Consider the following 20,965-nt stretch of genomic DNA (forward strand, 5'->3'; position numbering starts at 1 on the left):
TTTCATGTTTATCAGTTTACACATTCTTCTAATAAAACAAAAACCCAAAAAGCCATTCTGTAAATAGACAAGGGGGAATCCTGTCATATCTGCACCTTCTTTTCTTCTGCCCATTCTCATGGAATGCAAGGCTTTTCATTAATGGACAATGGCTGAGGAAAGAAAGAATGAGCAACACAATCCCTGCACTGTACTATTGTCACACCACTGGGAGAAAAGCAATGTGAGAAATATCCTGCATGAATGAAATTCCTTGGTATGGTACAGAACAGCACTGTAGGCAAAAGGATACTAAGCATTAGAGGTAACTTATTTACTTTTTATTTTTGGAAACACTTTGTCACTTGGACAAAAAGTGTGAGATAATCTCCCCAATTGGGACAAACCATTTCAAAGCCCAACAGAGGATTTCGATCTTTCCATACTCTACCCAAATCCTACAAAATAAAAAAGTTTGGCTGGGGTTGCAGATTGGAGGATTACTATATAGTTTTAAATGACAGTGTTGGGAGTGGCTAGTGTAAGGAGTTCCACTTCCCTCAGCTACATTAAATACACAGCTGCTAAATTGCAACCCTGCCCACTGTTTATCCTCTGCTGGTCCTGGCCCTCTGGTTCTTAGAACGGAGGTACCTGTCACCAGGAAAGTCTATGGGGATGTCACATAGAGAGGAAGTAGATGAGCAGATGATGATCCATGGCAGTGCAGAGATTTTGCGTCTGCAAATCTGGCAAAGGATGCCGCAGAAGTTTACATTGCACATAACACCTGCCACCCTCAACAATGTTGATCTCTTTCCAGAGTTTACCTTGAAAATCCATTTTATGTAGAACGATAGCACAGTATATAACTCTATACATTACAATAGAAAATAGACTGTAGGACGATGAATGCAAAGAGATATCTACATTCAAGTATGTGATGTGCAGTAAGGAATGTTCCATAGATATAAAAATGTCATAAATATAACCAAGACTTTCTCCAACCACACTTCATAAAGTGACTATACATTCCAGGAAAGTCCTTCACAAAATGTCCTAAAAAAATAAATATCTTTTAAAGGGCAGGTTTAAACACATACTATATTGGCGTGACCACACCTCTCTGGAATACACGTTGACGTAGGGAACAGTAGAATCTTTAATTGAAGTTAGTTTTTCGTAAATGTCTGTTTGGTATTTCTATTGCGCTGACTTGAAGAGGCCACGAGCCCCCCATAATTCCTGCCTGTATTGCCACTCCTATCACTACAGCCAGGTCAGGGTCAACCGATGTGTTGGGCTCCTTGCTGAAAAAGTCCCTGATGACTTGCCGAATACGAGGTATACGTGTAGATCCGCCAACCAGGACAATCTCGTCCACTTCTTCCTTCTCAAGGTGTCCCTCTTTTAGTACACGCTCTATGGGCACCAGAATCTTCTGGAACAGATCCTCATTCAAGTGCTCAAAGAGCTTCCTTGAAATTTCGGTTTCAAAATGGACCTTCTGAGGGTCAATGCTCCCATCTTTCTGGGTGGCCTGATTTAAGGGGACATTCCTCTGGGTGTGATCTTCTTCGACCTTCCTTGGTTCAGATGAGTGATATGCAGGTAATGTTAAAGGCATACGGACCCATGAGGAATTATACAATGTGAGGTTCAACTTCACAGCTTCCACAGACTGTCTGAGTCTGTGGATTTCTTCTTTAAGGGATGGCAATGATCCATAGGTAGAATATATATTGTCATACAAGTACTGCAGTAATCTCTGATTGAAGTCCTGACCTCCAAGCTTATTGTTACCTGTGAAGTTAATCAAAGGCAAACTTTAGGTGAATGTAAATCTCAAACAAAGTAGTATACTCTTAATTTCATAGGACTGCACAATCCACCCAAAACAACTATCCTTTTATAAAAAACTTTTTTGCCTAAAAGACCAATGTGTATGCACACTTACTGCTGACCACTAGGGTCATTCCACTCACAGCCTAGCCAATAAGCTGCTTGGAAGGTTTTCCCCCCTTCATAACCAGGCCATTTTTTTGCCACTTAGCACTGCGCTTCTTTAACTAGTAATTGTGCAGTCCTGCAACACTGTGACCAAACAAAATTTATATAATTTTCACACATTAAAAGGTTTCCTTTGGGGGTATTTGATCACCATTGGGTCTTTATTTTTTGCTATATAAAAACGAAAAAAGACCCACATTTGTTGAAGAAAAAAAAAAAAAACACAACATGTTCTACTTTCTGCTATAAAACACACACATTATATATATATATAGCTGAAAGGTCCATACCCAATGTCAACTGATAAATTGTAATGATAAAGTAAAAAGTTTAACTAAAGCCAGAATGTTTTTCATTTCGGAAAGAGTGGGCGAGGGTTAATTAAGTAAGTATCTGACAGTGGTTAAAACCCTTAACCACTATCAAAAAAAAAAAAAAAGTTATGCCTTTAAATATACTTTAATGTGGCCTCATATTACCATAAATGTGTCTCTTACCTGCCATGGCTCGAGTTAGGAACATTCCTCCTTGTTTATTCAACAGAGAAACATCCAACGTTCCTCCTCCCAGATCAACCACAAGGACATTGAATACATCAACTTTATGTAACCCATAAGCCATTGCTGCTGCTGTGGGTTCATTGATGACTCGCAAAATATCCAGACCTGAACAAGGAAAACAAGTTAGCTATGAAACAAACAATCCACCACCAATAATACCAGGATCCATGCGGATAATGTCTTTGGTGAGAACCCAATCAAAGCCTTCAGCACTAACTATTTATGACCCGTGGTTAGGTCCCGATACCCTGACAAGCCTCAATGTGCAGGGGACCATCTGACTATGATGACCACTGACAGCAACTGTTTACGGTTTAGACAGCTGGATAGGACTGCATCGCTATGGTCCACCCTCTGGAAGACCTGCATTGATTAACCACTTCAGCTCCAGAAGGTTTTACCCCCCTAATGGCCAGGCCATTTTCCACGTTCCTTCAACCACTTAAAGCGGAGTTCCGGGCACAGATGTCATTTTTTACTAAACATACCCCCGGGACAGTCAGGGCTAGCACATTCCACAATGGCTAGCCTCTGATCTGTCCCGGTTCGCACTTACCTTTTAGAAGAAATACTTACTTATAAAATTTCTTCCACAGCGTTTCCATCTCTCTTGTGGGCAGCTGAAGCCGTCGCGGTCCTCTTCTGTGTCTTCTTCCGCGTCTTCTTGTCCCAGAATGCGCCGCACCGGCCCCTCTCGTCACTTCCGGTGCGGCGCTGCATTCCTCCACAGCTTCTGGGCATGCCCAGAAGCTGTTTAGCAGGGGAATGCGGCGTCGCCCGGAAATGACGTGCGGGGCCGGTGCCGTCGCATTGATTCCTGGGAGCTATGACGTTCCAGCTCCCAGGAATCATAGCGAGACAGGAAGTGACGGGGTGAGCCGCGGCTCCGAGGGAGGAAGTACTCTGAGGTGAGTATCTTCGATCTTCAATTACAAGGTGAGTAAACAAAAAAAAAAAAACCTAACTATCCAATTCCTTTTCAGGTGAGGTCTACCTAGCGGAGGGGCACAAAAAAAAAAAAAAATCGTTTTTGTGCCCGGAACTCCGCTTTAAGCCCCAGAAGATTTTACCCCCTTCCTGACCAGGCCCTATTTTGCGATTCGGCACTGCGTGACTTTAACGGACAATTGCGCGGTCATGCGACGCTGTACCTAAACTAATTTAACGTCCTTTTTTTCCCCACAAACAGAGCTTTCTTTTGGTGGTATTTGATCACCTGTGCGATTTTTTAATCATGCGCTATAATCACAAAAAAAAGGAGCGACAATTTTGCAAGAATAACAATATTTTCCACATTTTTTATATGAAATTCCCCAAAAAAAATGTAAAAATCAAAATTTAACATTTTTGGCCAATTTGTTTTCTGCTACATATGTTTGGTTAAAAAAATTATTGCGTTTACTAACTAAGGGAAAGATTTTTGTTGTTTTTTTAACGAGTAATGGCGGCGATCTGCGATTTATTTTGCGGGACTGCGACATTGCGGCGGACAGATCGGACCCTTGACTGACATTTTTGACACTTTTGGGGGTACCAGTGACATTACTACAGTAATCAGTGCTATACATATGCACGGTTACTGTAAAAATGACACTGGCAGGGAAGGGGTTAACTTTATTAGTGATGCAGTGGCTAAGTGTGTCCCTAGGGGCGTGCTTCCTACTGTGATTGGATGTGGCTTTTCATGTAACAGCAGAGATCTACGATCCTACATAGCAGGACCGTATGATCTCTGCTGTTACACAGGGAAGAATGACAGGCGGCTTGGTTTACATCAGCCGCCTGCCTTTCTCCCTCTGTAACGGATGATCGCGAGTGACCGTGAATGAGCGGGGGCAGCAGGAGCCGTACCCCCCCCCCCCAAAAAAAAAAAAAGGGTCCTTTTTTTCCCACAAATAGAGCTTTCTTTTGGTGGTATTTGATCACCTCTGCAGTTTTTATTTCTTGCGCTATAAAACTTATCCAATAAAAAAATAAAAAATTTCTTTATCAGTTTAGGCAAATTTGTATTCGGCTACATATTTTTGGTAAAAAAAAAAAATCCCAAAAAGCATATATTGATTGGTTTGCGCAAAAGTTATAGCGTTTACAAACTACGGGATAGATTAATAGATCTTTATTTTTTTATTAGTGATGGCGGCGATCAGCGATTTTTAGCGGGACTGCTACATTGCGGCAGACAAATCTGACACTAAGTGACACTTTTTGGGGACAAGTGACACCAACACAGTGATCAGTGCTAAAAATATGCACTGTTACTGTATAAATGACCCTGGCAGGGAAGGGGTAACATCAGGGGCGGGGCTATCAAAGGGTTAAGTGTGCTCCTAGTGAGTGCTTTCTAACTGTAGGGGGAATGGACTGACTGCAGGAAGAGAGATCTGTGTTCCTTGTTAGTAGTTATCTCTCTCTTCCTGTCTGACGAACGGCCGTTCTGTCAGTCTCCTGAATAATCCCAGGTGGCCGGCGGCCATCGGACCCGCTGATTGGCTCCCGATGTGTCTAATTACAGTGGGAGCGCGGCTCCTAGAGCCCTTTTACAAAATGACAGCATCACAATCATCAGGTATGTGATTTTGCGCTTAAGGGCCACCCTGCCGCAGTAAATGTACGGCTGTTCAAACTTTAGGGGGGCCAGACTGTGGCCAGTGGGAGTAGAAAATGCCATAGGCTTGGTGGCCAGTCGGATTTAAAAAAAAAAAAAATTAACTATTTGGTGTCAGTGGGAGGTGTCTGGTATCGATGGGGGGGGGGGGGGGGGCAGTGAGAGCAACAGTGCCTCATATCAGTGGTAGGAATAGTGCCCCAAGGGCCAGATAAAAGCAAGCAAAGGGCCACATCCGGCCAAAGTTTGGATACATCTGCTCTAAGCCACTGATACTTTTCAATTCAGAACACAAAAAATGTTAGAAAAAGCAGAGAAAATGCTGTGGCCATGTATCTTACAGAGATAGCAAAGATTTGTCCGAGTTCAGTAACACATCAGATTCCATCCAATGCTTGTTTTCAGCATAGTGACAATTTTCTAAAATTATATACAGCTTTAACAAGATACTGGCCATCGATGTCATCCGTTTATCAAATACATTTCATCTACTTGACAAAAAAACACCTACAGCAGGGATCCTCAAACTACGGCCCTCCAGCTGTTGCGGAACTACACATCCCATGAGGCATTGTAAAACTCTGACATTCACAGACATGACTAGACATGATGGGAATTGTAGTTCCTGAACAACTGGAGGGCCATAGTTTAAAGACCCCTGACCTACAGGATCACTCACCAGCCAGGTTAGCTGCCTTCACAGTATAGTTGCGCTGTCTTTCATCAAATTCCGCAGGAACTGAAATAACAGCCTTAGACACAGGAATACCAAGGTACTTCTCTGCCATCTTCTTGAGCTTTAATAGTAGCTGAGATCCAATGTACTCTGGGGTGACGGTAAAGGTTTCATTGGTTTTGATTGAATACACAGCTTCACCATCATTGTTCACAACCTACAGACACAGCATACAGTCAATGGGCTTTATACAACTAAGAAAGCATTTAATGACTAAATAAACAGTAGGAACATAAAAGGTATATCTTTGGATAGAAGAGTCAACTGTCAGATGAAACCACAGTGGAATTAGTATATAGTCAATCTCAACTTTCTCAAACCAGATTCAAACCTGTAGTGGAAAATGACAGCAGGAATTTAGTGTCAGTGTTAAAAAGACACTTTTTAACACTGACACAATGGTACACAAGGTCCATCAGGAGCAAAAACCGGTCACTTCTCGCTGCGGATCGAAAAAGTTTATTGAGCAAGATTTTCATTGCAACCATCAATGGGCATTCAGAAACAATCCATATAGATTTAAATGGAACTAAATCCATCTATTTAACGGTTTCAAAAAACAGTTACATTCCCAAGCATGCCAGGAATGTAACTGTCACATTGGTTGTGCACTTCACCAAACTGACAAACCATCAAATTGCTGGCGTCTTAACTGATCACATGTGCGGCACCATGGCAGGTGAAGGTCAAACAGAGGCTAAGATGGCAGCTTCCTTGGCTTAAAAGGATAGGAGGGTTTTGTTTTAATACTCAGTATTTTCCTTTAAAAAAGGGAGGGCTTTTACTTGCATTATTCAGTGCTGAAGATTTTAGTGGCTGTTTGAAGTAGGAAATGGATTATGTTCGTCCCGCTTTACTCCCATTCTGTATTCCCGATGCTCAACCTGCACCCCTGGGGGCTGCATGTATCCCTTTGGCACACATTGTGTAGCCCTCAGGCACCCCTGTAGACAGTGGCCTGTTTTGGTGTATGCTCAGGCCAGTTAAATACATTTATTTTGGAAAAGATTACTTAATGGTTTGGATTACTTCCTTCACACCATCTTACTTTTTTTTCTGTTCTATTCATCCGGTTTTTCTTAGTTTTTTTACCACTGATCTTTTATAATGGATCTTGGAGGGCCAGTTCACTCCAGATGCAATCCAGTGATTTATACTTACCTAGATGGATGCAGCATTGATCCAATTGTTGCATCGGTCCCCTGGCGCCTTTACACTGAGAGCCGAGGGATCGAACACAGATGATCACTCTGTTCTCACAGCTCGTCAGTCAGCAGCTCCCTGCTCTGACCCTTCTCGCTCACTGAAGCGCTGGGCTGTGGAAGGGGTGGGAGCAGCCGACTTAGCGGCTAGCTGAGAGGCTGAGCCGCATGTCAGTCCAGGCATAGGCTGATCCTGTGGTCGTGATGACGCAAAGCCTGAACCAGTTCCTGTGATGTCAGCAGAGAGCGGACTTCAGCCCGCTCGCTGCTAAAGATTGGGTCAGAAGACAGAACGAACTGCACTCCTGTGATCCATAAGAGGACAGTCAAATGTCAATGCTTTGTCTATACTTCTCCTTTAAACTTTTTTACATTTCCTCAGTTACTTCTTGGTTTTCAGGCCTAGTCAAATGATGCCATACATCCCAGGAGTCTTCAAGAAATGAAGGAAGGGTTTTCTCAGCTAAGCACACTCTCCTGCACACATGCTTGAGCTAAAGCCTCGTACACACACACCGATTGTTGGCCGACCGATCGGCCGTCTTTTGTCCAGTGTTGTTGTGTTGGTTGAAATGTGCTCTAGACTGCACACAAATTTTGTCGGCCAACAACAACCAACTGCAGAAGTGATGTCATGTTCTGGTTTACTTTCCGTGTGTTTTTTCTTCTCTGAGCATGCCCAGTCTTGCTCATCTGACTTTTGTCGGCCAAAATCTGTACTGACTGACGAACAATCGGCCGTTCTGGTGACGGCCAACAAAAATTTTATAGCATGCACACCAGATTTTGTTCAGCCGAAAAGTCGCAGTCAGTTGTCGGAATCATCATACTAACAAGCCGATAATCGGCCGATCGGGCGGCGGCCGAAAATTCACGGCCAACAATCGGTACATGTGTACGGGGCTTTAGGAAGTAAACACTACACAAATCATCTTTCTTCTCTTGCTCAAGATGGCCACAGCCAGAAATGCCAGGGGGTTGTAATTTCTCAACAATGGAGACATGGATGGATGGGGGAGCTTACTTTGAATATTAAAAATGAATTAAATAAAAGATGCAATGTAGGTCCGCTTTAAAGAGGGGAAAAAAAAGGAATGGAATGCATCAAAAATGCACTGGAACGTATCAAAAACGTGTTAAAATAGTGCCTGCAGAAACACATCCAGAAGGCATCCAGTTTGTAGGGTTTATTTACAAAAGTCAAATCCACTTTACACTACAAGTGTTTAGAAGTGCAGTTTCTGTAGACCTGAAATGAGAGGAAGCTTTGCTGATTTCTGTCATCCAATCACATGCAAGCAAAAATGCTATTTGCCTTGCATGTTCCCCTCAGATCTACAGCGACTGCACTTCAAAGGGCACTTGCAGTGCCCAGTGGATTTGCCTTTAGTAAACGAACTCCTATGTTTCTGTGGTGTGAACCGGCCCAGGGAGAGTACCAATATGGAAGCATTGATTTGCAAAGGAGCTGCAATACCAGTGATCTCTGACAGTCTCATGTAATGGGCCTCCAGTCTATGACCGTCTCCTAAAGCATCTCCCCCAGTCTCCAAAAACTCCTATAGAAGGCTGGTAGCCTCTGACATCTGTTGCATATCTTCAGCCTCTGACAGCATTCTATTCACGGATTATTAGACCCTTTGCTGGTGTTAGGGCCACACTTGAGGCTCCATATAACAAATATACTGACCACCACTGTTTTATACCATGACATGGATGTGCTTTGACAGAGATTCCTGCTACCTGTAACCCCCCCCCCCCCCCCCTGCAACAGTGGCAGCTGATTCTATGGTCAGAACACACTGGAGTTCATTTAAAAGCAAATAGCTCACTTTTACAAGTGCAGTTGCCCTTTGCAAGTGCACTTACTCCAGAGCTTAATAAATGAGATAAGACTTCACTTTATAAAGAATACCCAATCATATGCAAAGAAAGTAAAAAAAACAGCATTTTTGCTTGTACATATTTGGAAGATGGGATTTAGCAAAGCTTCCCCTCATTAACTAGGCTCTGGAACAACTGCACTTGTAAAAGTGCGCTGTCTACTTGACTTTCATAAATCAACCTCACTATGTCCCCTGCACTGTCCCCTTGCTCCAGTCTCTCCCCACATCGGCGGCTAGGAAACAGGAAGAGAATATTGATATATATTGTAACCTTCTTCCCTTTCACAGCCACTGCTGACTCAAAAAGCAGACAAATGCACAAGTAAATTTATCAGCAGACAACGTTTCAGGCCCCCCATTATTCAGAGATGTGTATGGGCCACTACCAATTTTCCAATCCAATAATAATCCTCCTGGATACTGTTTGGGAGAGATGGAACAGGTAAAAGTAAGAGAGCTACATTTGCACACAAGTGAAGTCCTATTTTTAATTCTCTGCCACTGAATTAGACATGGGCTTGAACCAAAAAAAAAAAAAAAAAGTAGTTGTGAATAGCTGTGCTTACCTGTAAAAGGTGCAAACAAAAAAAACACTTCAAATAAACAATGTATCCCCAATAATTAATCGTATCAAATCATACAAATTAGTGAATGTCAAAAAACAATTATCTCAAATAACCAAGTGACCATTTATTCCATTCTGTGCCAAAAAGTAGCTTTTTCTCATGCAGCGATTCAACCGATCATGTGCAAATGCACCGCCTGCTAAAATGCGCACTCACCAGCAGTTGGTATATTTTTTTGGCGGATCTGAACGGATGCTCCATGCATCTCTATGAGGCATCGGATGTCAGCAGAGACATGTCCACTGACATCGGATCCGTCAAATCTGGATGGATGGAAACCCTTTTTTCCATCCGTCCAGCGGATCGGATGAGAATGGACAGTCGGTCCATTCCCATCCATTCCCCCATAGAGAACAGCGGGACTTGTCAGCTGTGTCTCCGCACACAGCGAGGAGACACAGCTGCCATCCGCCTTCTCATCGGGTGATTGGCGGATCGATCCCCCCGCTGAGAAAAACAGAGTGCGCCTGACAGACTCCCTGTGTGAAATGGGCCTTCATGTTATGCCTCTGTGGCTCCATGTGATCTTGCCTGTGGTCCCGGTTTCTATGACCACCCCTCTTTGTATTTGTGAAGTAAAGAATAGCCATTATTGCGCAACCAGTTTATTGTTGCAATTAATTGCAAATATACAATCACATAGGTGGGTGCCTTTGGACCGGCACAAAGTCTCTCCAGCAGTCACTGCTACTTTTTGGCACGGAACGGAATATGTGGACACTTGGATATTTGAGATGATTGCTGTTTTTTGATATTCACTAATTTGCATGATTTGATATGAATAATTATTGGGGATACAATGTTTATTTTAGAAGTATTTTTGTTTGCACCTTTACTGATTAGCACAGCTGTTCACAACTCTTTTTTTCATTTTCCACACTCCTGTGTTTGGAGTCACTTTTAGCTGCAGCAAACCAGATAATTTACATTTTAATTTTATCAATAGTAGTTGCACCGGTGACACCTGTACAATATGGGCTTGGACCACCCATATCGGAACTATCTGGTCATCACTGCCTGGCACTTTTAATAAAGATATTATTGCACAGAGATTAAAGTTTTGTCATATTCAGTGGTCTTTCCATCCTCTTCTTCCTGGGTCCTGTATCTCCAGATATTCAGTGGTCTTCCCACCCTCTTCTTCCTGCATCTCCAGTTTTTCTAACACAAGACTATAATGGTGCACCCCTAAACAATGGTTTTATTTTGTGTCACATTCTCTTTGAAGGGCAGGGCAGCGAACTCTTACCTTGAATTGATACCTGTCGCTCTCCTTCTCCAACTCCTCAGGGCTGAAGATTTTCCCAATAAATCTTTTGGCATCATATATGGTATTCTGGGGGTTGGCATCTGCGAGCTCCAGGCCTTCATACCCCACATATATATCCTTCTCTGTAAAGGACACAATGCTTGGTATACTCTGGTGACCGTCATCATCCAAAATTACCTTCACTTCACCTGTGCCAGGATGGAACACCCCTACAGAACAGTATGTGGTTCCAAGGTCTATGCCAAGAACCTTTGGAGTGGGCATAGGCAAATATTGCTGTGCCAAATATCCAGCTAACAGAAGGGCCAAAATGGCAGAACCTGGAGTGGGAAGAGAAAAAAAAAAAAGACATTTTGTAAAAATAAAGAGCAACTGCAAGCAAAAAATTAAATCAACTTTTACAATTCTAGAAGCAAATACTGCAGCTGAAAATAAAGTTCACCCGGGTAGCCCACTGCACCCAGAGATCACAGAACTCTTCATACGTGGCCCATATAGGAGTCAGATTTTGACTCAATTTCCCCATCCACACGCTCAAATGTGGATGGGAGAATCCTCCCTGCTGAGCTACTGTGTTCTGACAGTGGGAAGAATACACTGATCAGCGTTGCAGGCTGTAGCCTGCACCACTGATCAATTGGGGAAAATCCGACAGCATTTGTACAGAAGTCGATTGGTGCCCATACATGCATTGAAATTTGGCTGATCCCTGCTGAACTGGCTAAATTTTAATCCATATGTCCAGCTAAAGCCTCTTTACCATCGAATATTGGGCTCTCTCACTGTTTGATGCCTGCCAAATCAGTTTAAACACCTCCAGCATTTTAAACACTTCCTGCCCATAGGACAACATATGACATCCTAGACTTTCAGTGGTCATACTAGGATAATGCCTATAGCTACAGGCATCATCCAGTTTCTTTTTTTCCCGCCAGCGATTCCCAGTATTGTAAAAGCTATCCTAGTGGCAAATTAGCCGCTGGATTGCTTTTACAGGCCTCCCACTAGTGCCTCTCTGGTGCGATCGGGGAGCCTGGTATCAGATCCAGCTATGCTGCCAGGTTATCAGAGCTGGCTGTGGACCATATAGTTCCGGGCCATCTCTTTGCTCCCGAGAGGCTGGAAGCGGTGTCATGACATCACTTCCGGCTCTGGCAGACGTAAACACTCATCATTTCCAGGATAAAGGAGAGATCTGGGGTCTTACAGACCCCAGATGTCTCCATGAAGGAGGACCTGTCATGACTAATTTCTATCACAAGGGAGGTTTAAAAGATTAAAAAAAAAAAAAAAGGGGACAGTGTAAAAATAAACAAACTAAAAACATTTTTTTAAACCACCTCTGTCCCACGACGTTTACACACAGTGGTAAACCCATATGTAGGTCGCACCCACATATGTACACTGTGTTCGCCCCACACATATGAGGTATCACCGTGAATGTTATAGTGTGAGCATGAATTCTACGACTAGACCCCCTCTAACTCTAAACTGGTAGCCTGTAAAAATGTTTAACGCTTTGCCAATGGAGTTTTTTTTTTTTGGGGTACTGTAGCTTGACGTCATTCCGCGAGCATGCACAATTTTAAAGCGTGACATGTTAGGTATCTATTTACCTAGCGCAACAATCTCTTCTATTTTACAAAAAAAAAAAAAAAAAATTTGCATTTTTTATTGTTTTTTTATGCATTAAAATTAATTAAAGTATATTCCTTCCAAAAAAAAAAAATAATGTTTGGGGGTTCTTTATAATTTTCTAGCAAAACAAAAAAAATTATGATTTTTACACGTAGGAGAGAAATGTCAGAATTGGCCTGGGTGGGAAGTAGTTAAACAAGAAAAGCGGTTTCCAATAAAAAGGTAGTAAGGTAAAGGGACACGGTCACCCTGCCCATGCAAGAAAATAACTATTGTTTCTAATACAGGGAAAATGGAGAAGATAGATGATTTGCTTTCCTTGCACCATGGTTGGAAGGAAAGAAAAAGTTCTTGAATTCCCCCATCAACAGTCAGTGATAAGAGAATACGGGACCCCCCAGCGCTATTGTGTTTTGCTGGTAGGAGGGTACAGAGATCTTACCCGGCCTGCAGAACACAATGAGTACTGCTAGTGGCTATAGCCAACAACAATAATCGCATGAAAAAAAAATCCGACATGCTGATTGTACCCAAGTTGTCCGAATTACAATCTATGTATAGTTGGCTTTACAGTATCCTACCAGCGTATTTGTTGCCATTTGCACAAGCCTGTTTATATTCCTCTATTATTTAACAACGCACACAATCAACATGCAAGTGTGATCAGCAAATATTGTGAGTCAGCATCAGCAGAATCATTACCAGAATAGGCAAATGTCATACAAACAACCTTCATTGCTTCCTGCTCCATCACTTGTGACCTTTCAGATATTAAATTGCTTCCTCTGATACTGATACTTGCAGAGGCTTTGTGATTCAAGAACTTTTCTGAGATGTTTCAGCACCAGGACAGAATATAATATAACTGCTGTTAGATATAATGTACACCACTGTTTTTTTATTTTGTTTGATAAACGAAAACTGTTCTAAAATTTTGCAAATAAGTCATTTTTCTTCCTTACTGATGAGGCGGCAGTGCCCTGATTATCTGTGTAAATGTCCCCTGTCACACTTGCCAATTTTTGGTTCTCCGCTTTTATAGTGTGTGTACACTGTGATCAGCTGTGATTGGACAAAGTTGATCACATGGTAAAGGGCTGCTGTGATTCCAGGGACACCCTCCTGGAACAACAGAGTCGTCTTTTGCTATAGGGCAGGTCTGAAGTGGTTAAACGGCTCTTCAGTCATTTTTTCATCCTTCCATCTATTAAATCTTCTGCCCTTGTTGTTTTAACTTTGGATAGTAAAACATTTTTTGTTTCTGCGGGTAATACCTTATACAGCCCACTTTCTCTTTCTTGTCTGGTCATTAGCCTACCAGTGGTGGCCAACCTTGGCACTCCAGATGTTTTGGAACTACATTTCCCATGATGCTCAACTACACTGCAGAGTGCATGAGGATCATGGGACATATAGTTCCAAAACATCTGGGGTGCCAAGGTTCGCCATCACTGGGGCCCCTAGGCTAATAATATCATGTACATCTCTCTCTCTAAATTCTCGTGAGGGTTTGCCAGCAAGGGAGGGAGGGAGGAATGAGTCATAGGAAAGCCAAGGAGAGCTTGACAAGGGCAGACATAACAGGAGACTGCAAAGATCCATGTGCATTTGTCCAGAGAGGATAAATGTGCAGGCAAGCAGTGGTGTGTGTGTGTGTATATATATATATATATATATATATATTTTTTTTTTTTTTTTAATTTATTACACACACATAGTAAGTGAGGTTGGAAAAAAAAAAAAAAGACACCAGTCCATCCCGTTCAACCTATGATGAGTGTGTGTATGAGTGTTTATGTCAATAGTACATTGTATACTCCTGTATGTTATGGTTGTTAGGATGCCCGTCTAATAGTTTTTTAAAACTATTGGATGCTCCCCGCTGACACCACTGCTTGTGGAAGAGAATTCCACATCCTTACCGCTCTGACAGTATAGAACCCTTTACACAATTTAAAAGTTAAACCGCTTTTATTCTACTTTTAGCGAATAGCTGCAAGTCCTTTTATATTCCCTTTTGCTGAACAGTTTGTTCCTTATGCTAGGGTCGCCAGTACAGTATTTGTACATTGATATCATATTCCCTCTCAATCGTCTCTTCTCCAGATCGGTCGTCGGACGAAAATTCCCTGCCAATTTTCGACACGTGTGTACGGGGCTTAAGGCTCCATTTCCACTAGTGTGACTTGATATGCAACTTTGGAGACATAAGCTGCAGGTGCTATAAAGTGGTCTCTGCTGCTAATGCATGCATTTACAAATGTGTGCAAACTAAACCCCTTTTTTAACATGAATTGTTAGGCCTCTTACACAAAGTACTCCTGTTTGAGCATCTCCTTTTTCAGCCGTAAATTTGTCTTATTGAAATGCGCACATTTTTGCGCATATGCATTCGCGCAAATTCACATCTTTTCGCGCAAATGTATTCTCGCATTTTTGTAAAAAATATGCAAATTAGCATTTTTCAGAACAACAGTATGTTTGTGAATGTTCATTTGTGTGCAATTGCACGCATTAGGTGTAAATTACTGTCTAAAAATGTAGTTTTTTCTATTTTGTTCTTACTGAAGAATACATGGCGCTCATTTACGCACCTGTGTGCATAGGCACATTACAATTAAAGGGCTGTATTTTAGCTCAGAAAAAAAAAAAAAAAAAGCTGCACTTGGCTTTTTTTAAGCTGCAGTGTGCAAGAGGCCTTAGACAGGTAAATTTGGTATGTTGCAGGCTGGCTGGCAAGTGAGCTGGGAATTTTTCTTTGTTGTTTTTTTGACATGCATCCCCCTTCTATGTGCTCCTAGCTGTTAATGGCAGTTATAGGTTGGGGTGGTTGCCGTTTGAACCATTCATTATTTATCTCATGGTAGTAAGGGCTCTTTCACACGGCCGCTCCGTGTGAAAGCTCCGCTGCGGTCCTTTTTTTTTTTTCCACGGAGCGGATGACATTTCTGTCATCCGCTCTGTATGCCCGCATATCATCCCATCCGTTTGCGGATGATATGCGGACATAATGTAAGTCTATGGGGGTTTGCGGATGTCAGCGGATGACACCGCTGACATCCGATTTTCCTTCCTTTCCGTTTTTTGAACGGAACAAAAATAGGGTTTTGTTCAGTTCAAAAAAACGGAACAGAACTGACAGGAAGAAAATCGGATGTCAGCGGATGGTATTCCGCTGACATCCGCAATGCCATAGACTTACATTATGTCCGCAAATCATCCGCAAAAAAATAGGATGATTTGCGGAGTGCGGACATACGGAGCGCCCGTGTGAAAGGGCCCTAAGTCATTATTTTTGGAATGTACAAAATAACAATGAGGGGAACTCTGTACTGGCCAGTAAAAGTATACAATGTATCAGTGTAGAAATGTTCTGCCCTGAGCTCAGGAATAGAAATAAATTGTAACATTTTACTAGAAGGAGATTGTTCTGTCGATGAAGGCACACTAAAGGGCCATACACACTATAAGATTTTCTGAAGACTTTTTCCTCCAAATTTACCTTTTCTATGTAGTGCAAGGGCCTGCCAGATTGCATACAAATTTAAAGTGTTTAGGTTTGACCTCATATTATATGGTTTTGGTAAATCTAAAGGAAAAAGTCTTCAGAAAATCTTATAGTGTGTATGGCCCATTAGGCTCTGTTCACACCTGGGTGATTTCTGATGAAACTTAAAGTGAAACTAAACCCATCAATTTACCAGTTTCAAAAGACAGTTACATTCCCGGTACAAGCCAGGAATGTAACTGTCACATTGTTTGTGCTCTCAACCAAACTATCAAATCATCAAATGGCGGATGTCACATAACTGATCACATGTGCAGCATCATGGCAGTTAAAGATCAAACAGAAGTTAAGACGGCAGCTTCCTTAGGTGAAAACAATAGAAGGGTTTAGTTCCGCTTTAAAGCAATTCCTGGTGTGAACTAACACTAAAAACGTTTTCATAGTTTCACAATATTTCTGGGGGCCTTCATTCATAGAACCACCTTCCTCTGATACAGTGTTAGCCTGTGAAAAAAAAATGTGATAAAACAACGTAAAAAATAACACTAGATTTAAGTGCTAAATATGGCAAAATTTAAGCAATTGCTTTTGAGATGAATATGGCATGATTTAGTTTAGGGAAAATATAAATGCTGTGATTATCTCTTAGTGAATTGACCCCATTAGGAGAAATGTTCCTGGACTGTGGCTCAGTGTCATGTGATGTAGAAGAATCCTGAGAACCCCTCACCTTACTGTGTGCTGGGACCGCACTAATCAGGAGGGAAGAGAAACTGCTCTGTGTAGCAACATGCTTGCACTTCAAGAAAAGTCACATAATACTACAGCACCCCATTCCTAAAAATATTAAGCAGCACCGCGTTACCTGCACTTCCAGAACATGAACTTCAGGAGGCAGTAAGGCCCGGTTTCTATTTAGTAACACAGGAGCGTTGGGTTTATTTGTGCATTTTTTTCCCCCACATATTTTGCCATGACACCATTAACTGTCTGGCTTTCGTGCCAAAAATGCACCAGATTAGCCCCTGGACCTTTTTTCGGGCCAATTTTGGCATGTTTTTTGCACAGTGCAATTTTTCAAATGTTTTGCATGTTTTGTTACGTGACATCACTTTTTTTTAAAGCACATTTGGGGTGCTATATAAAAGAATTGCACCCAAATGTGCATTATGACGCGAGTTTACCATTTTCCTGGAATCATGGGCAGAATTGTGCAACTCTGCCTGCGATCCTGCTGTTAGAGATGTAAATGGGACCTTAGAGAGAAAAATATTATTATTATTATTATTAGAGTGGTTCCTGATACTCAGTTGGTTTGGTTTACTTTTGTTTCCTTGGTGTTCATTGTTTTTTTATCTCTCTATTTCAGGATCTATGGCATGTCTGCAACCTTTGACCATTTCCTGAAGCATGTTCATGACCCCTGATTGAAGGGGGCAGAGAGGAGGAAAAGGGAAAGGTGAACAGGATAAAAGGAAGGCAAAAAGGGAAAGGGGGTCGAAAGGGCGGATGAGAGAAAAGTGGAAAAGGGGGGGGGGGGAAAGAGAGCGAAAGAGATAAAAAGTTGGGAGTGGAGGAGAGAAGAAGGGGGCGGGGGAGAAGAGTGGATGAGGGAAAAAGGAGGGGGGGGGAGGGCAGATGAGGGAAGGGCGGGTGAGGGAAAGGGTAGGGGGGAGAGGATGAGGGAAAGGGTAGGGGGGAGCCGATGAGGGAAAGGGTAGGGGGGAGCCGATGAGGGAAAGGGTAGGGGGGAGCCGATGAGGGAAAGGGTAGGGGGGAGCCGATGAGGGAAAGGGTAGGGGGGAGCCGATGAGGGAAAGGGTAGGGGGGAGCCGATGAGGGAAAGGGTAGGGGGGAGCCGATGAGGGAAAGGGTAGGGGGGAGCCGATGAGGGAAAGGGTAGGGGGGAGCCGATGAGGGAAAGGGTAGGGGGGAGCCGATGAGGGAAAGGGTAGGGGGGAGCCGATGAGGGGTAGGGAAAGGGGAGCCGATGAGGGAAAGGGGAAGAGGAAAAAGGGATGGTAGATAGCATCAGCCTATTAGAGGGAATAATAGCAATTCATGGCAGCCTGTAGTGTTCCATGGATTCTTCACTCATTTATTCCTCCTATTCAGTCTGTGGTGGTCCTGCCAGCACTTATTTAGGAGCTCAGTGCCAGATAATTTCTATTCTGAACAAAAATGGGCACCAGGTAACATCTTTGTGACCTCCACAGACCTCAGTGCTGTGTCTGACCGGTGATTGCTCTGAAATTGCAGCATGCAAAAATGCCATCAAGGAACAGGAAGTCACCGGCACTCCATGTCTGTTTAGCCAGTTTTGTTATAAACACAGAATAATGATCATATGACTCATGTTTCCACTAATGCCTCGTTTCCACTGAGTGGAACGGTTCGGGTCGGTACAGTTTGGAAGGATTAGAATGGTCCGGTCTATTCAGGTGAGCGTTTCCACTACAAGTTGGGCCACCAGGGGCCATGCAGGGTTTACACCAAATGAGGTGTTTGTTTTGCTCTTTCATTTGACGTGAGCATTGAAGTTTTCCTGTCCGCCAATCAGTGGAATCTATCGTGTGACGCCAGTAGCTCCGCCCTAACCGTACCGTACCATTTCCTATGGCCCTACATCTGAAGCAGGACCAGGAATGGTGCGGTTTGGTTCGGTTGTATAGGCCGCTTTCATAATGGAAACACTCAAATTAGCGTACCGTACCAAACTGACCCAAACCGATCCGCTCAGTGGAAACGAGGCAAAAAAAGTGTCACTACATGGACCCATGATGGTGGCTATACAACCCATGTGACATTATTATGGGTTATGTCTGAGCCAATACATGGCGGAGTGCTGGGGACTTTCTATATGATGACAGGGGACCTGTTCCCAGTGACTACCATCTCTAAGGAGGGGTCCAGTCTCTGATGACTACCATCTCTATAAAAGGGGGGGTAGATTCTGTCTATGATGACAATGACAGGTATGATGATATAAATGGAAGGAGTCAGGGAAGTGGTAGAGGTCGCACACAGGTGGACATGGCTCTGTCCCCAGCACTGGGTCCTTTACATATAATAATATTATGTAGCACAGTACAAGATGTGGCCCCTCCCCCTCACCATATGGTGTCGCATCTATGACAGGTTAGAATACACAGCGCTCCCACATACTGGCAGGTCATGCTGGGACTAGTGGTGCCCCCATAGCAATCCCCTCTGTGACTCACCCAGTATAGTCATTTCCCCCGACATGGTGTACACTGACCGACCCGCACCTCCACTTCCTCCAATACCGATCACCCGGCTTCCTGCTCCGCTCACTGATGACTGTACACTACACAGAGGGCGGGGCTTCACTGTGTGCAGAGAACCCGCCCCCGGCTGCTAGGAACGCGCGCCCCTGAGACACGGAGTTGCGCGCACGTCAAATACGTGCTCCGCCCTCTGCGTACGCGCCAGCGGGTGATTTCTGTGCTGCAGGTGGAAGTGTATAGAGGTGATGTCGTGGTGTTCGTATTCTGACCTAGATGTCAGCTCTGAGGGAACGTTCTGCACAGAACACTGCTATACACCCCAACACCTTTCTATCACACTGCTATACACCCCGACACCTTTCTAGAACACTCTGCACACTGCTATACACCCTGACACCTTTCTAGGACACTCTGCACACTGCTATACACCCAACACCTTTCTGGGACACTCTGCAATATTCCCCCCCCCCCCGGCACCTTTCTAGGACACTCTGCACACTGCTATACACCCCAACACCTTTCTAGGACACTGCTATACACCCAACACCTTTCTGGGACACTCTGCAATATTCCCCCCCCCCCCCCAGCACCTTTCTAGAACACTCTGCACACTGCTATACACCCCAACACCTTTCATGGCAATCTGTACACTGCTTTACACCCTGACACCTTTCTAGTGGGCACTCTGCTATACACCCCAACACCTTTCTAGAACACACTGCACACTGCTATACACCCTGACACCTTTCTAGTGGGCACTCTGCTATACACCCCAACACCTTTCTAGAACACACTGCTATACACCCTGACACCTTTCTAGAACACTCTGCACACTGCTATACACCCTGACACCTTTCTAGAACACTCTGCACACTGCTATACACCCCGACACCTTTCTAGAACACACTGCTATACACCCCTATACCTTTCTAGGACATGCTGCACATTGCTTTACACCCTGACACCCTTCTAGGACACCCTGCACACTGCTATACACCCCGACACCTTTCTAGGACACCCTGCACACTGCTATACACCCCGACACCTTTCTAGAACACTCTGCACACTGCTATACACCCTGACACCTTTCTAGAACACACTGCTATACACCCCTATACCTTTCTAGGACATGCTGCACATTGCTTTACACCCTGACACCCTTCTAGGACACCCTGCACACTGCTATACACCCCGACACCTTTCCAGGACACTCTGCACACTGCTATACACCCCAACACCTTTATAGGGGGCACACTGCAATACACCCAACACCTTTCTAGGACTCTCTGCACACTGCAATACACCCAACACCTTTCTAGGACTCTCTGCACACTGCAATACACCCCGACACCTTTCTAGGACTCTCTGCACACTGCAATACACCCAACACCTTTCTAGGACTCTCTGCACACTGCAATACACCCTGACACCTTTCTAGGACACTCTGCACACTGTTATACATCCCGACACCTTTCTAGGACACGCTGCACATTGCCTTAAAAGCTGACACCTTTCTAGGACACTCTGCACACTGCTATACACCAACACCTTTCTAGAGGACACTGCTATACACCCCAACACTTTTCTAGGGGACACTCTGCATGCTGCTATACACCCCGACACCTTTCTGGGACACTCTGCAAAATGCTATACACCCCAACACCTTTCTAGGACACTGCTATACACCTGGCACCTTT

General features: G+C 43.6%; 1 protein-coding gene across 1 annotated transcript; it reads right to left on the bottom strand.

The window, feature by feature from the left end:
• Positions 1–627: 627 nt before the first annotated feature.
• Positions 628–19,359, bottom strand: HSPA13 (heat shock protein family A (Hsp70) member 13). Its single transcript, XM_082245644.1, has 5 exons — positions 19,242–19,359; positions 10,854–11,194; positions 5,834–6,047; positions 2,487–2,654; positions 628–1,782 (listed from the first exon to the last, which is right to left on the bottom strand). The coding sequence occupies exons 1-5, from the start codon at positions 19,264–19,266 to the stop codon at positions 1,142–1,144; spliced, it is 1,389 nt and encodes a 462-aa protein (XP_082101770.1). The 5' UTR covers positions 19,267–19,359; the 3' UTR covers positions 628–1,141.
• Positions 19,360–20,965: the final 1,606 nt, after the last annotated feature.

The sequence above is a fragment of the Pelophylax lessonae genome, assembly GCF_965119305.1.
Source record: "Pelophylax lessonae genome assembly, chromosome: 2".
NCBI classification, from domain to species: Eukaryota; Metazoa; Chordata; class Amphibia; order Anura; family Ranidae; genus Pelophylax; species Pelophylax lessonae.

Bases quoted from the DNA above. Each gene is read 5' to 3' on its own strand.
- HSPA13 (XM_082245644.1), bottom strand. From the start codon at position 19,266: ATGTCGGGGGAAATGACTATACTGG. The intron at 11,195-19,241 runs GTGAGTCACAGA...TTCCCACTCCAG, and splicing joins GGGGGAAATGACTATACTGG to GTTCTGCCATTTTGGCCCTT. The intron at 2,655-5,833 runs GTGAGTGATCCT...TTCCTTGTTCAG, and splicing joins GAAGGCAGCTAACCTGGCTG to GTCTGGATATTTTGCGAGTC.